The 17,873-nt window shown below is 41.8% G+C and overlaps 1 protein-coding gene and 1 long non-coding RNA gene across 3 annotated transcripts in view; one reads left to right on the forward strand and one right to left on the reverse strand.

Annotated features, from left to right (window-relative positions):
* The window catches only part of LOC142655636 (uncharacterized), a 676,170-nt gene that overhangs the window by 476,046 nt on the left and 182,251 nt on the right, over nucleotides 1-17,873 (forward strand). The window lies entirely within an intron of this gene.
* RHBDF1 (rhomboid 5 homolog 1) overlaps nucleotides 1-17,873 on the reverse strand; it is a 575,397-nt gene that overhangs the window by 352,700 nt on the left and 204,824 nt on the right. For both annotated transcript variants that reach the window (XM_075830047.1, XM_075830048.1), the window contains one exon: nucleotides 7,343-7,473. In XM_075830047.1, coding sequence (XP_075686162.1) covers nucleotides 7,343-7,473 — 131 coding nt within the window. The remainder of the gene's footprint in view (nucleotides 1-7,342; nucleotides 7,474-17,873) is intronic.

Below are 17,873 nucleotides of genomic sequence, written 5' to 3' on the forward strand. Positions count from 1 at the left end.
ACTGGTAAAATTAACCTAGCCTAAAAATTCTAGACTGTTCATGTCTTTGACAGTGGGCAAACTTACAAAATCAGCAAGGGATCAAATACTTATTTCCTTCACTGTATATGTTTGATACACAACAGTTAGTCTGCACGAATTAGATTTGAAACAGAGGATGTTGTTGAACTTCCTCTGAAAAATCAATGCTTTATAATCAGTCAGAATGACGTGTCTCACATGCTGGGCTATGTATATACCCTTCTTATTGATGTGCCTATGATCAGGTTATAATCAAAACCCTGCAGTAACGGATCCTGCTGGAGTGACATTCACTGCGTGTAACAGAGGGGATTTACAGCCTGTGAGCCGGGATCAGCTGTCTGGAAGCTTATCAGAACGTCCAGCACAGGGATCTTAAAGGCTGATCCAGATATAGGGGTATTGTTGGATGAAAGACTGGCAATTACATACCGGAGAGGACACAATCTTAAGGATAAACTGATAAACAGCCACATGCAACCAATGGTCGAACAGACATGGTTACCTGGGGCCCCATCAGGGACATTCTGCTGTGGAAAATGCAAAGCCTGCAGTTCGATAACAGTTGGCAAGACCTTTTCAAATACGGCCTTGGGATGAATATATAAAATCTATGACTTTATTAATTGCAAGACCCAAAAAAGTGATATACTTGATGACGTGCCGTTTTGGTGTTCAATACTTAGGGAAGACCATAAGAGAATTCCGCAGACGCATTACTGACCACATGAATGATGTGGGGAGAAAAGCAGATACCCCGATTTCCCGCTACGTGTGGGATAAACATCTGGGTAACCCAGACCAACTCAAATTTCAAGGAATCAAAATGGTTCGCTACCTATCGCGAGGAGGCAACTGGGATAAACGTATCCTACAGAGGGAGGCTCGTTGGATTTTTTTTGATGAATACAGTGAAACATGTTGATCCTAATGATGATATATCATATACCTGCTTTCTCTAGGTGAGGACAACAATTCACACCATATCTCCATTGTCAATCGTACATTTACTTATTGACTACTGTATCAATCTTGAACAATTCTATAACCCCCTTTAGCTTACTTGACACCTTCAGTTTATAATAAACCTTTATGCCATCCTAAAGGGACATTGATTAATGCCACTATATGATTAGTAATATAGGTATGATAAGATGAGTGCCTTGTTTACTGATTAAGGAATAGATGCTTTACAGTTCCTGATTCTTGACTGAGACTACCTAAATTCAGGACACTGAAGCATGTCCCGGACCTAATACTTATACACATACAGGGGCGTAGCTAAAGGCTCATGGGCCCCGATGCAAAAGTTCTAATTGGGCCACCCCCTCCGCAAACTCCTCATGGCCGACGGTCCGCAGCTTTCAGCTGCATCGCTGGGTCTCCTAACTGACACAACAATGCAGCACTAAAAGCCGGGGCGTCACTAAGGCTGGGTTCACACACCCTATTTACGGATGTAATTCGGGCGTTTTAGCATTGAATTACGTCCGAAAATGCGGCTCAAAAGCGTTGGCAAACATCTGCCCATTCATTTGAATGGGCTTTACGATGTACTGTGCCGACAGTCATTTTTTTTACGCGCCGCTGTCAAAAGGTGGCGCGGAAAAAAGACGCCCGCATCAAAGAAGTGCCTGTCACTTCTTCAGATGGAAATGGAGCCGTTTTCCATGGACTCCATGGAAAAACAGCTCCAATTACGTCCGTAATGGACGCAGCGAAAGATGCCTGCACATGCCTTTACGGCTGAAATTACGGTGCTGTTTTCTCCTGAAAACAGCCCCGTAATTTCAGCCGTTACGGACGCTGCCGTGTGACCATACCCTCAGGGCTTAAAATGTCAGGGGAAATAGCCCCAATACATATGTGTCCGCCCAAAAAAAATGTGTGTGTAGGAGACAGCATAGCATATCTATAGCACTACGACCCTATAAACTATGGATAGGATTAGATACATTGGCTCAGCAGACAGTATCACACATGATAGGATTAGATACAGTGGCTGAGCAGACAGTATCACACATGATAGGATTAGATACAGCGGCTCAGCAGACAGTATCACCCATGATAGGATTAGAGATAGGGCCCAGCAGACAGTATCACACATGATTGGATTCGATATAGGGCCCAGCAGACAGTATCACACATGATAGGATTAGATACAGTGGCTCAGCAGACAGTATCACACATGATTGGATTAGATATAGGGTCCAGCAGACAGTATCACACATGATAGGATTAGATACAGTGGCTCAGCAGACAGTATCACACATAATTGGATTAGATGCAGTGGCCCAGCAGACAGTATCACACATGATAGGATTGGATACAGTGGCTCAGCAGACAGTATCACACATGATAGGATTAGATACAGCGGCTCAGCAGACAGTATCACACATGATAGGATTAGAGATAGGGCCCAGCAGACAGTATCACACATGATTGGATTCGATATAGGGCCCAGCAGACAGTATCACACATGATAGGATTAGATACAGTGGCTCAGCAGACAGTATCACACATGATTGGATTAGATATAGGGCCCAGCAGACAGTATCACACATGATAGGATTAGATACAGTGGCTCAGCAGACAGTATCACACATGATTGGATTAGATACAGGGCTCAGCTCGCTGACATTGCGGCTCAAGCGCTGGACCCAGGAAAGGTAAGAATAATAATTGTGCTTCTTTATGTGTAACTGATTATTTTTGTGTGCTTGTGTTTTTTTACAAGTTCGGTTGTTGGACTTCGGATTCAAGGACTTCAATGACGGCGTTTTTTTTATTCTCAATAAAATGGTTAATGAGGGTTGAGTTTTTTTATTTCAATAAAATATTTTTTATATGTGCTTGTATCTTTTTAAACTTTATTATCACCGCCTTAGTAATGGCCGCTGGCTGATTGACAACCTCCATTACTAAGGCGGGGCTTAATGTTAGCAGGTGTAGAGGCCAACACTAACACCCATTATTACCCCGGTACCCACCGCCACCAGGGATGCTGGGAAGAGCCGGGTACGAACCAGTACCCAACCATCTGTAGTGACGGGCAGGCACCGGGGTGGCCGCAGGCTGGTAGTATTAGGCTGGGGAAGGCCAAAAACAGTGGCCTTTCCCACCCTGGTAATGCTGCCTGCTGCTGCTGTGTTGTATCTGGCTGGTTATAAAAATTGGGGGGGACCCCACATCGTTCTTTCCAATTATTATTTTTTTTTTAAATGACGTGGGGTCCCACCCATTTTTCATAACCAGCCAGATACAATAAAGCAGCAGCAGCCTAGCATCACCAGGGTGGGAAGGGCCACTGTATCTGGCCTTTCCCCTCCTGATAATACCAGCCTGCGGCCACCCCAGTGGCCGACCATAACTACAGATGGGCAGGCACTAGATTCGGTTCCGACTCTTCCCAGCACCCCTGGTGGCGGTGGGTACCGCGGTAATAAAGGGGGTTAGTGTTAGCCTCTGCACCGGCTAACACTAAGCCCCGCCTTAGCAATGGATACTGTCAATCAGCCGGCGGCCATTACTAAGGCGGTAGTAATATAGTTGAAAAAAAAATACAAAGACATAGAAAAAATATTTTATTGAAATAAAAAAAAAACCCACACAACCCTCATTAACCATTTTATTGATAATAAAAAAAAAGCCGTCATCGAAGTCGTCCTGGAATCCGCCGTAGTCCAACGACCGAACCTGTAAGAAAACACACAAGAAAAACTCTTAGTAACAAAAGTGTTAGGCTTAGATACAGGGCCCATATGTGATAGTGTCTGTGGAACCCTGTATCTAAGCCTACCACAACGTAGGCTTAGATACAGGGTCCAGCAGACAGTAATCTTATACAGCATAAGATTACTGTGTGCTGGGGCCCTGTATCTAAACCTACAGTGTGGTAGGCTTATATACAGGGCCCAGCCGTCAGGATCATGCATGGGCCATGTATCTAAGCCTACCATGTGATTGGCTTAGATACAAGGCCCAGCAGAAAGCATCACGCTATCTGTGATCCTGTCCCATGGGCCCCCTAAGCCTGCTACATCGTAGGCTTAGGGGTTGTGCAGTCCCTAAACATTGATGGCCTATCCACAGGATAGGCCATCAATAGCTGATGTGTCTCCCGGGACCAGCAAATCAGCTGTTTTGAAGGGGCCGCAGCACTCGTACGAGAGCTGCTTCCCCTTCATTTCACTACTCGCTCACACTGTGAATCGCCGACACCGATTCACAGTGTGACCGGAATGAAGTGACCGGAATGAAGGGGAGCAGCTGTCGTACGAGTGCTGCGGCCCCTTCAAAACAGCTGATTGGCGGGTCCCGGGAGTCAGACCCCGCCAGTCAGGGCTAATCTTACCTTCCTCTTCAGCCGCGGCGGTAGTTCTGTCGTCTCGATGCTGTGCGCGGCGCATAGCGCTGTGACGTCATGCGCTGCGACCAGCACTTGACGTCAGGACCTCCGCTGCGATCCGGAACCAGGAAGGTAAGTACAGTCTGTTACTATATTAACAGGCGCCCGCGGCCCGAGTTACTATAGTAACTTTTTATTGATGTGGTGCGGGGGGCTGTGGGCCCCCCTGGCTTCGGGGCCCGGTCGCAATTGCGACCACTTCGACCCCTATAGCTACGCTAGTGTACACATATATATATATATATATTCCCCATCATCCAACAGTGGCTTAAGGCAGTACGGCCCGTCCGAACCAACTTGAGCCGTTTATTACACTCTATCTATAATCTGCTTCTCTGGTTCTCTATATGGTGGAGCTCACCTCAAACGTTTTTAACATTTGGCTACAATATCGACAATCTTCGTCTATGCAGAGTGCCGCTACTGAAAGGCCACTTATTGGTTTGCATAGTAACCAGACGCTTAGCGCCGATTGGTTTGCCTGCTGACTGATGACCGGGACCTGCCCACACCAGCGGACAAGTGTCACTATAACGTGGCGCTGCCCTATTGGGTGAACGAGAGGGCTCAGTCGGCTTGGGACAGGCAGAGCTTAAACTATTAATAGCCGGCGTTCAATACGCTAGCCCCACGTTCAGACACCAGTTCCGTCAATGTGATCCACACAACAGGGGTCTTGATACATACACGTAAATGTGTACTAGCTGCCCCTGATGTGAATTAATGTACACCTCTGAAGATACATCCACACAATAAATGGATGTTGAAACGTGTTAGGTGTCTTACAAATGCGCTGAGAAACTATTTTCTCAACAGGTGTCTTACAAATACGCTGATAGAGAAACCGTTCTCTCAATAACTAGTCCAGGCAGGGTACAGCTTTATATGGTCTGTTTATCTGGGTTAGAGATAGTGCAATGTTTTGGCAGGCTAGGCTATAGCTACTTTATCCCGCTGAACTCTACCTAGATTGTTCCCTGCTTGGTTAGCCTGATACTTTGAATTTTGGCTAGGTTAGCCCAGTTTTAATATTAAGAATTAAAGAGTTTTTAGTGATCCTAATTCAGGTGGTATCTATATACATTTAGAATAGAGGACGCAAATTTATGCATCTAGACTTATATAAATTCAACTATACTAATATTTAACAATAGAAATGAACCAGGTGCTATGTACAAAGAATACTTGTAAACCGTAACATATACAAATAGCATGTGTCTATTCATGATTCAAAACAGAGAAATAGGCTACAAGATGAGCTGAGCTGCACAACATCTACAATTTGCCTCCGATATTACACCGGAGACGCTTGAATTGAAAGGTTTGTCCTGAGAGACAGCAGTAATTAGCCTTGGCCTTATTACTATAAGGGTATGTTTACACGTCACAGTCAAGTTTTGTTTTTTGGGGAAAAACACAGTTTGACTGCAATGTTTGAACACACCCCAAGGGCTCAAGTACACGGCCATATAACCTGTTTTAATAACCTAAATAAAGGAGTCTATAAGCCACCGATAAGAGGAAAACATATTAATATTCATTTCTTAATTTTATATGTATGTGTTTTTTATGTTTTGTACTCAATAAAATGTATACGTTTTACCTCTTATCGTTGGCTTATAGACTCCTTTCTTTAGGTTATTATTGCAATATAATGAGTCTTTCACCACATTTATCATGTGTAGAAAGGGCTATTATGCCCTCCCCTCATATATGATATATGTTACAATTATGAGATTTCCTCCATGATGTGGAGGGGGATTGTGGTTTATCTCCCTATTGGTATACGACTCTGTTTGATAGAAAGCAGTATTAGGGCTCCGATAGAGATACACACAGCCTCTACTGTACCTAAATTTGCCTCTAATTTCATAAGAAGGTTTTTCTGTCTGATTCCGTAGAAAAGTAATTTGATATGCTCGTTTGGACTCTGTATGATAACAGAGGTATTCTCCTCTGGAAGCATTTCTTCTAAGGAAAAATATCTCCGTACATAAAGAAGTCGATGGAGCTTGTACAGCAGTGCATGGAGGCCGTGTAGGACCTCACCTGGAAGCTGTAAAGGTTCTAACCACTGGGCTCTGCCACAAGTTTTTACTCACAGTTTATAGGACAAAACTAATATCAGCAATTTTTAAATGCTATGTAAACCTTTGAAAGGCAACATGTTTTTTTTTTTTTTTTAAATAAAAAGGTGTATCAGTGTGTTTGATGTAACTTTGTAAATACCTATTTAAAATTATTTTTACTTTTTTAGATACTGCTGCTCTGTATTCTCTATACAGAGCAGACACATCTAGCGCTATTACTGAATCCGTCTGTCCCGAGGACCTTACGGGTTCAGTGACAGCGGGTCCAGCGGGTCTCTCACCACCTGTAAACTATCATATCTAAGTTATGAAGTTATGAAAATATCATGCCATTTCATATCTACACCTATGCAGACCTATTTTTTCTCATGGTAACAGACTACAAGCTACCTGTAAAGTCTTATCCTGCAGCCATACTCACTTCCATCTGTCCCCTACTACATGACAACTTACATTTGGTAGGTTAGCATAAAGTAGGGGTGACATGAAAGAGAATATGACTGCAGGACTAGTCTGCACAGCAGTATGTTACTATGGTGATATGTAGGTCTGCATAGGAGCTGTAAACACAAAACATTAGGATATTTTTAATCAAGAATATATGCAGTATGTAATAAGTTCATTCATTTTTTTCTTAGATGCAATTGAGCACAAAAAGATTGGTTGTAAAGGCGAAGACATCCTTTAGAAGTGATCTTTTGTATGTTTGACAAAAACTGAATTAGCAATATTGTCACTAACATAACATTGTCACTAACATTATCATTATTATAACACTTATTAATTTAATACAACAGTATATATTATCACAATCTATTCTTACCTTTTTATGGTCTGGGTGATTGAGGTCTGTCGTTGTAAGATTGGCCGCTTTGAATCATTGGGAGGTGACGGAATTCTAGTATTTTCAACTGGCATACTCACACTTCTTAAAAATGTCTGACGCTTGAAGGACTGGAAGTAGAAATGTTTCCATTGTAACAAAAGCTATTTTTTTCATATTTTATAACATTTCATTCAGCAAATAACTATATACATAAAATCCATAATAAATTATGGTTAAGAATACATCAATCTCACAAATAATATATTGCAGGAATTAACCTTTTTTGGGGGTATTTTTTAAATACTGTAGATACAGAATAATTTTGACCCCTTTATGACCACCCATGGTACATCATGGGTGGAGGGGGGTTGTATGGAGCGGGCTCACGGGCGAGCCCACTCAATGCGCTGTGGGTGCCAGTGTAAATTACAGCTGATAGCCTGCTCTAACTGCTAGGATCAAAGATTACTATGATCCTATTTGTATAACCCCTTAAATGCCAAGGTCAATAGTGACCCCGGCATCTAAAATGTTGAAAGAGGGGTGGCCCCCTCCCGTGGCCCATCACCCCCCCCAGGTGAGGTGATCAAGGTGTGCAGATTGTAGTCATGGCAGCCTGCGGCCTAATGAAGACCGTTCGGTTTGCCATATTTGTGCTCATATTAAGACCTGCCAGAGCCAGTAAAAATCATACTATACTGCAAAACATAAGTATTGCACTATAAAGTGCAAGCAATCCAGCAATCGCTGATTCAAGTCCCCTAAGGAGACTAATGAAAAAAAAACAAAAAACTGTTAAATAAAAAAAATTTATATTGAAAAAAAAATCCCCTTTTCCCATTTCCCCCCAAAAACGATGTATAAAAAAATTAACATAACTGGTATCGTTGCATCCGGAAAAGTCTAAACTACATAACCTTATTTATCCAGCACGATCAACGCAATAATACGCCAGAATTGCTGTTTTTTTTGGTTACCTTGTGTCCCCCGAAAAATGAAATAAAAAGTGATCAAAAAGCTGTATGCACCACAAAATTGTATAAAAAAACATATTTAGCCTTGAAAAGAGACGACTAAGGGGGCGGGGGGTTATGATTAATTTGTATAAATATATGAATGACACATACAAAAAATGTGGTGAAATCCTGTTCCATGTAAAACCCCCTCAAAAGTCAAGTGGGCGCTCCCTCCGTCTGGAGAAAAAAAGGTTCACTCTCCAGAGGCGACAAGTGTTCTTTACTGTGGGAAATCTGAATCTATGGAATAGTCTACCACAGGAGCTGGTCACAGTAGCTGCTGTAGATAGCTTTAAAAAAGGCTTACATAATTTACTACAACGAAAAAATATCAGCTCCTATGTCAATGTGTAGAAATTTTGTTTCATCCCATCCCTTTTCCCATCCCTTGATTGAACTTGATTGACATATGTATTTTTTCAACCGTACTAACTATGTAACTATATGATTTGTGCGGGTCCGACACCCGGACCCCGCATCGATCAGCTGCTCCAGCTGCCGGATGTTTTGAATGGTATGCAGTAGTTGCAGCCAGAAGCAGATGGCTCCGATCACGGAATAGCGGCCGAGCTGCACTACTGCAGCTCTGTTCCTATACAAGTGAATAGGAGCAGAGCAGCAGTTCTGCAGAACAGCCGCTATGCAGTGGTCGGAGCCCTCTGCTTCCGGCTCCAACTATTGCATACCGTTCAGATCATCCGGCGCCCGGAGGCCGCCGGACCGGCTGATAAGGGCGGGGCCCAGGTATTGGACCAGCACCGATCAAATAATGATGACCTATCCTGTAAATAGGTCATCAGTTGTCCGGTCGTGGAAAACCCCTTTAAGAGTATATTCACATACTGCAGTAGTAATACTGCATGTGCCACTACCATATGGTTGTTAATACTTTTTGCTCTGTATGTAGACAGAAGGTAACTTTCCCCTGTGTAGATGACTTCATGTGAACTACAGGACTAGATCATCACCAATCAGATCCCTCCTGGCAGCTCCGAGGCCCCTCCCCATCTGGCTCCACCCACCTTGTTTCTCTATATGCCCCCACATATATAGCGCTGCTGAAGAGATGATTTCTTCACTATCTAATGGAGCAGGAGTTCAGTTATATAATAGTTAAAGAAGCTCTGTCACCACATTATAAGTGGCCTATCTTGTAGATGATGTGATCGGCGCCGTAATGTAGATTACAGCAGTGTTTTTTATTTATGAAAAACTATCATTTTTGACGGAGTTATGACCTATATTAACTTTATGCTAATGAGTTTCTTAATGAACAACTGGGCGTGTTTTACTATTTGGCCAAGTGGGCGTTGTACAGAGGAGTGTATGACGCTGACCAATCAGCGTCATACACTTCTCCCCATTCATTTACACAGCGCATAGCCATATAGCTATATCGCTATGTGCAGCCACATAAACACACTATAACGTTACTGCAGTGTCCTGACAATGAATATACATTTTCTCCAGCCAGGACGTGATGTGTATTCAGAATACTGACACTTCGCTAATACAATCCCGACACTACAGCACAGCCAGCGTAATCTCGCGAGATTACACTGTAAACTGTCATTTCAAACGAGATTACACTTGGTGTGCTGTAGTGTCAGGATTGTGTTAGCGAAGTGTCAGAATTCTGAATACACATCACGTCCTGGCTGGAGGTAATGTATATTCATTGTAAGGACACTGCAGTAATGTTATAGTGTGTGTATGAGTCTGTACATAGCGATATAGCTATATCGCTATCTGCAGTGTAAATGGAGAGAAGTGTATGACGCTGATTGGTCAGCGTCATGCACTTCTCTCCAAAACGCCCACTGGGCCAAAATGTAAAACACGCCCAGTTGTTCATTAAGAAACTCATTAGTATAAAGCTCATATAGGTCATAACTCCGCTAAAAATTATCGTTTTTCAAAATAAAAAACTGCTGTAATCTACATTACAGCGCCAATCACATCATATACAATATAGGCCACTTATAATGTGGTGACAGAGCCTCTTTAAGTCTATACAATGAATAGCTGCAGAGTTGTAAAACTCCTCTGACTGTCTATACTATCTGTGTGTGTGGTGTGTGACGACAGTTTTTCTAAAAGATGCTGCTCTCCCGTGCCTCAGGTGTAAAAACTGACATGGAGAAACCTATTATAAACAGACGTAAGAAAGAAAGGCTGAGCTGAACAGTATATACTGAGACTACAGTGTGAGGCCACTTAAGATAGGATAGTGCAGGGTGATGAGTCTCCACCCCCTCTGTGTCTGCAAAGCCTGAAGCCTCATGGGAAATGTAGTGCTGAAGTGCTTCTTTAACCCGTTAGTGACTGCCCCATAGTGTTTTTACGTCGGTCACTAACGGGCTTTATTCCGATGCAATAGACTTTTTACGTCGCTGCATCGGAATAAATAAACAGAGCAGGAAGCTGTCAAATCTCCCTGCTCTCAGCTGCCAGAGGTAGCTGAGGGCTGGGGGCGTCCCTGCTCGAACGTGTGAGATCGATATTAGTATCGATCTCACCCGTTTATCCCTTCAGATGCGGTGCTCAGTAGCGTGCACCGAATCTGAGTGGTTTTGGAGAGAGGGAGGGAGCTCCCTCTCATCCCACTGACACCTGACGATAAAATCGCTGAGTGTCTGTGTCTCCGATGGCAGCCGGGGGCCTAATAAAGGCCCCCAGGTCTGCCTGTAGCAAATGCCTGCTAGATCATGCCTCTGGCATGACCCAGCAGATGCCTGTCCGTTTTACACGGACAGGCATAATGCACTGCAATACAGAAGTATTGTAGTATTATAAATGCGATCGGATAATCGCATAGTGAAGTCCCCTAATGGGACTAGTAAAAAAGTGAAAAAAAAGTTTAATAAAAAGTGAAAAAAAAAGTGAAAAAAATAGAAAAACCCACTTTTCCCCCTTACAAACTTCTTTATTATTAACAAACAAAATAAAGTAAAAAAAGTTACACATATTTGGTATCGCTGCGTACGTAACGACCCCAAATATAAACGTATTACATCATTTAACCCGCACGGTGAACGTCGTAGAAAATAAAATAAAAAACCATGCAAAAACTGCTGTTTTCTTTGAATACAGCCTTAAAAAAAATGTGATAAAAAGTGATTAAAAAGTCGCATCTACTACAAAATGGTACCGATAAAAACTACAAGTCGTCCCGCAAAAAAAAAGCCCTCTTACAATTGCATCAGCGAAAAAATAAAAATGTTACGGCTCTTCAAATATGGAGACACAAAAAACAAATAATTTTGAAAAAAAAGTGTTTTCACTGTGTAAAAGTAGTAAAACGTACAAAAACTATACAAATTTGGTATCTTTGCAATCAAAACAACCCGCTGAATAAAGTTATTGTGTTATTTACACCACACGGTAAACAGCGTAAATTTAGGATGCAAAAAAGTGTGGCGATATTGCTGGTTTTTTTCTATTCCCCCCCAAAAAAAGTTAATAAAAGTTAATCAATAAATAAATGTACCCCAAAATGGTGCTATTAGAAATTACAACTTGTCCCGCAAAAACAAGACCTTATACAGCTATGAAAAGGTTATAGCTCTTTGAATGAGACGATGGAAAAACTAAAAAAATTGCTTGGTTATTAAGGTGTAAATTAGGCTGATCATTAAGGGGTTAAAGACTTTTCATGGAGATTGTGGATGCAACATTATTGCCAAAAATATCATCATCATCATCATAAAGACAACTACATTTATAGTGTTATAAGTGATACTCCAAAAGACAACTAGAACGATCAATAGAGATAAATGGTTTTTTTTTACACACACATTTTCAATTTCAAAAATGATTTTTAAAACCAATCTATAGGCCTACTGAAAAGTATGTACAGTATATGCACTCAATACTTTGTCGGGGCACCTTTTGCATGAATTACTGCATCAATGCGGCGTGGCACTGCTGAGGTGTAATAGAAGCCCAGGTTGCTTAGATATCGGCCTTCAGCTCGTCTGCATTGTTGGGTCTGGTGTCTCTCATCTTCCTCTTGACAATACACCATAGATTCTCTATGGGGCTTAGGTCAGGCGAGTTTGCTGGCCAATCAAGCATAGCAATACTGTGGTTATTAAACAAGGTATTGGTACTTTTGGCAGCGTGGGAAGGTGACAATTCCTGCTGGAAAATGAAATCAGCATCTCCATAAAGCTTGTCAGCAGAAGGAAGCATGAAGTGCTATAAAATTTCCTGGTAGACGGCTGCGTTGACTCTGGACTTGACACTGGATCGCAAGCAACTTGGATTGAGTGCATCTCCACTCTTCCGCCAGACTCTGGGACCTTGATTTCAAAACGAAATTCAAAATTTACTTTCATCTGAAAATAGTACATTGGACCAGTCCTTTTTCTCCTTAGCCAGGTAAGATGCTTCTGACATTGTCTCTGGGTCATGAGTGGATGTCACGATCCGTGGGTATGTGGATCCACTAGGCCGCACAGCCGTAGCGGAGTTGCAGCTGGCCAAACAACAGTCTATACAAAGTCCTAGTACATGAGCTCCTGTGATAGTCCAGACAGTAGCAGAGGCTTAGGCACAGGTGAAACTTGAAGATAGATGACGCCACACATGGCGGATGATATGAGGCGTGGCAGATGACACCAGGCGTGGTGTATAACAGCAGGCGTTACAGGTTGCACCACACGACTCCAGCACTCTAAGGCTCAGTAACAAACACAACACGGGATACAGGATTACAAGGGACCATTTGCTAAAACTAACATGGGATACACAACATTGCTCAGGCAAGGAGTGAAAGGGCAGAGCCCTTTTTATAGTCCAGGGTGATCATGGGCTATTTAGTAATATTATACATGTGCGTGCCCTGGCCCTTTAACCCCTTTCTGTATTTATTTCTGAAAAACACCAAAATTTAGAAAAAAAATTCAAAATTGCATTTTTCTAAATTTAAACATATATCTGCTTGTAAAACAGATAGTAATACCACGCAAAATAGTTACTAGTTAACATTTCCCATATGTCTACTTTATGTTTGCATAGTTTTTTGAACGTCCTTTTATTTTTCTAGGACGTTACAAGGCTTAGAACTTTAGCAGCAATTTCTCATATTTTCAAGAAAATTTCAAAAGGCCATTTTTCAGGGACCAGTTTAGTTCTGAAGTGGCTTTGAGGGCCTTATATATTAGAAAATCCCAAGAATTCACTCCATTTTGAAAACTGCACCCCTCAAGTTATTCGAATCAGCATTCACAAAGTGTTTTAACCCTTTAGGCCTTTCACAGGAATTAAAGCAAAGTAGAGGTGAAATTTACAAATGTAATTTTTTTTGCCGAAATTAATATCTAATAAAAAAAAATTGTAACATAGAAGGTTTTACCCAAGAAATGCAACTCAATATTTTATTGCCCCGATTCTGCAGTTTTTAGAAATATCCCACATGTGGCCCTAGGGAGCTAATGGACTGAAACACAGGCCTCAAAAGCAAAGAAGCACCCAGTGGATTTTGGGCCTCCTTTTTTTTAGAATATATTTTAAGCACCTTGTCAGGTTTGAAGAGGTCTTGTGGTGCCAAAACAGTGGAAACACCCCAAAAGTCACCCCATTTTGGAAACTACACCCCTCAAGGAATTTATCTAGGCATATAGTTAGCATTTTGACCACACAGGTTTTTCGCTTAATATATTGGAATTAGTCTGTAAAAATGAAAATCTACTTTTCTTCTGAAAAAACATAGACATTTTTAATATTTACAAGGAATAATGAAGAAAATGCACCTAAACATTTGTAAAGAAATGTCTCCCGATTACGGCAATATCCCATATGTCGTAATAAACTGCTGATTGGACCCACAGCAGGGCTCAGAAGGGAAGGAGCGCCATTGGGATTTTGGAGCACAGATTTTGCTGGAATGGTTTTCGGTGCCATGTCACATTTGCAATGCCCTGGAGGGACCAAAAGAGTGGAAACACCTCAAAAGTTACCCCATTTTGGAAACTACACCTCTCAAGGAATTTATCTAGGGGTTTAGTTAGTGTTTAGACGACACAGGTTTTTTTGCAGAATTTAGTGGAATTAGGCCGTGAAAATGAAAATCTACTTTTTTTCTGAAAAAGGATAGAAATGTAACATTTTTACAAGGAATAAAGGAAAAAAAGAACCACAACATTTGTAAAGAATTTTCTCCTGATTACGGCAATACCCAATATGTGGTAATAAACTGCTGATTGGACCCATGGCAGCGCTCAGAAGGGAAGGAGCGCCATTTGTATTTTGGAGCACGGATTTTGCTGGATTGCCTTTCAGTGCCATGTCGCATTTGCAACGCCCTGGAGGGACCAAAACAGTGGAAATCCCCCAAGTTTCCCCATTTTGTGAACATCCCTCAAGGAATTTTTCTAGGGGTATAGTATGGTGAACATTTAGACCCCACGGGTCTTTTGCAGAATTTATTAGAATTAGGCCGCAAAAATGAATATCCCCATTTTTTTCCACTAAAATGTTGCATTTTCTCATTTTCACAAGAGATAAAGGAGAAAAAACAACCAATATTTGTAAAGCAATTTCTCCCGAGAACGGAAATACCCAACATGGGGTCATAGATTTTTTTCATTAGAAATTAATTAACCCTTTCACGACTGATCCATTTTTTGCTTTCTTATTTTCGATTTTCACTCCCCGCCTTCCAAGAGCCATAACTTTTTTCTTTTTCCGTCAGTAGAGTGGTGTGAGGGCTTATTTCTTGCGGGAGGAGTTGTAGTTTCTACTGACACCATTTAAAGTGCCATAAAATGTACTGGGAAACTGAAAAAAAATTATTTGCGGGCTGATATAGGAAAATAATCTGATTATATTTTTGGGGGTTTTCGTTTTTACAGCTTTCGCCGTGCGGTAAAAACAAAAACTTTACTTTATTCTGCGGCTCAATACAATTATCAAATTTATATAGTTTTTTTTATATTATACTACTCTTACAAAGAAAAATCTATTTGTTAAAATAAAAATTGTTTTGTTTCACCACATTCTGAGAGCCGTAACTTTTTTTATTTTTCGGGAGGTTTTATTTTTTGCGGGATGAGCTGTCGTTTTTATTGGTACCATTTTTTTGGTAAATAAAAAGTGATCAAAAAGTTGTATTACATTTTTTTTTGAGAGCTGAGGTGACAAAAAAAAAACAGCGACTTTGGCGGTTTAAATTATTTTACGTTTTTTACGGCGTTCACCGTGCGAGTTAAATAATGGTATTTTGTAATAGTTTGGCCTTTCACGGACGTAGCGATACCAATTTAGTTTATTTTTTTACATTACTTTAGAAGAAAAATGGGAAAAGGAGGTTTTTTTTTACTTTAAACTTTTTTCTTTCTCACTACTAATAACTTTAAGGGCGGGTTCACACGTGGCGGAATTTCACTTAAATTCCGCTGCGGACACTCCGCAGCGTTAATCCGCAGCGGTGCCGTTTGTCCATTGACTTACACTTTAATTTAGCAGTATTCGTTTAGACGAGGCGTAAAATTCCGCTGCGGAGCATAGGCTGCGGAGCGGAATTTGGTGTCCGCAGCATGCTCTGTCTGTTGCGGAGCAGTGGCGGACTCATGGCGGAATTTCTCCATTGACTTCAATGGAGAGTCAAAATTCCGCAATGAAGTCCGCAGATCTTATGTGTGCTGCGGAGCGTATTGTTTTTACTACCATGACATTTCTTCATTCTGGCTGGACCTATGTATTTCTAGGTCTACAGCCAGACTGAGGAAGTCAATGGGGCTCCCGTAATGACGGGAGCGTTGCTAGGAGACGTCTGTAAATAGTCACTGTCCAGGGTGCTGAAAGAGTTAAGCGATCGGCAGTAACTGTTTCTGCACCCGGGACAGTGACTACCGATCTCAATATACATGTATCTGTAAAAAACATATAAGTTCATACTTACCGAGAACTCCCTGCTTCTGTCTCCAGTCCAGCCTCCCAGGATGACGTTTTAGTCTAAGTGACGGCTGCAGCCAATCACAGGCCAAGCACAGGCTGCAGCGGTCACATGGACTGGTGCGTCATCCAGGGAGGTCGGGCTGGATGCCGAAAGAGGGACGCGTCACCAAGACAACGGCCGGTAAGTATGAAATTCTTTTACTTTCCCTAGGGAAAGTGCTGTCCCTTCTCTCTATCCTGCACTGATAGGGAGAAGGGAAGCACTTTTCCCGCAGTCCGCAGCAGCTAGTCCGCATCAATTTTCTGCACATTTTGTGCAGATCCGCAGCAGAATCTGCAACGCAGATTCTGTGCGGCATTGATGCGGACAGTTGCGGAGGAAATCCGCCACGTGTGGTCATGCCCTAATACTTCTACACATTTTATTAGTCCCCTTAGGGGACTTGAACCAGCGATCATTGGCTCGCTGGTACAATATACTGCAATACTAATGTATTGCAGTATATTGTTATTTTTACAGGCTTCTGTAACCGCACGATCGCTGTTCCTGTCCATTAGTCCTGTATTACAGCTGACACCCGCAGCGTATGGAGCAGGCTCAGCATGTGAGCCCGCTCCATACATCAACCCCTGCACCATGAAGTGCTATTAAGTCTGGGTGCGCAAAGGGGTTAATGCACAGCAGATGGTTCAAAGTGAATATTGCAATTTTCCACTGGTATGCCATTTTAGCGCATAATATGTTGTGCCCAGTTTGTGCCACTGAAGACAAATACCTCATAAAACGTTAAGCGGGTTCTCTTGGATATGGCAAATATATATGGGCGCAAAGTGCTATTTGGGCACGCTGCAGGGCTCAGAAGGGAGGGACGCCATTTTGCTTTTGGAGCGCAGCATTTGCTTGGTAATAGTTCTGTTTGGGGTTTTGCTGGTATTTTAGTTTATAATGTGGAGGGCATGTGTAATCTGAGCGGAGTACATCAGGGCATAATAAGAGGGTATAATAATGCGGTAAATAAATAATAATTCATAGATGTGTGGCCAGTGTCGCACTGATAAATGGCGCCTGATCTTATCCGATTTTGGAACGCTCTGCACATTTTGCATCACCATATTCTGAGAGCCAGAACTTTTTTATTTATTCACCACCGGAGCTGTGTGAGGGCTTATTTGTTGCGGGACAATCTGTACTTTTCATTGGTACCATTTTGGGGGACATGTGATTTTTTTGATCACTTTTTATTCAATTTTTCTGCAAGCCGGGTGACCAAAAACAAGCAATTCTGACAATGTTTTTTAGTTTATTTTTTTGCGGTGTTCACCGTGCGCTATAAATGGCAATTTTACTTTATTCCGCGGGTCGGTACGATTACGGCGATACCATATGTATATAAGTTTTTTTGTGTTTTGCAGCGTTTGCACAATAAAATCACTTATTTATAAAAATATAATATTTTCTGTGTCCCCATATTCTGAGAGCCATAACTTTTTATTTTTTAGTCAAAAAAGCTGTGTAAGGGCTTGTTTTTTGCAGGACGGGTTGTAGTTTTTATTGGTACTATTTTCGGGTAAATGCGACTTTTTGGTCACTTTTTATTCTCTGAGGGAGG

The sequence above is a fragment of the Rhinoderma darwinii genome, chromosome 6, assembly GCF_050947455.1.
Source record: "Rhinoderma darwinii isolate aRhiDar2 chromosome 6, aRhiDar2.hap1, whole genome shotgun sequence".
Lineage (NCBI taxonomy): Eukaryota > Metazoa > Chordata > Amphibia > Anura > Rhinodermatidae > Rhinoderma > Rhinoderma darwinii.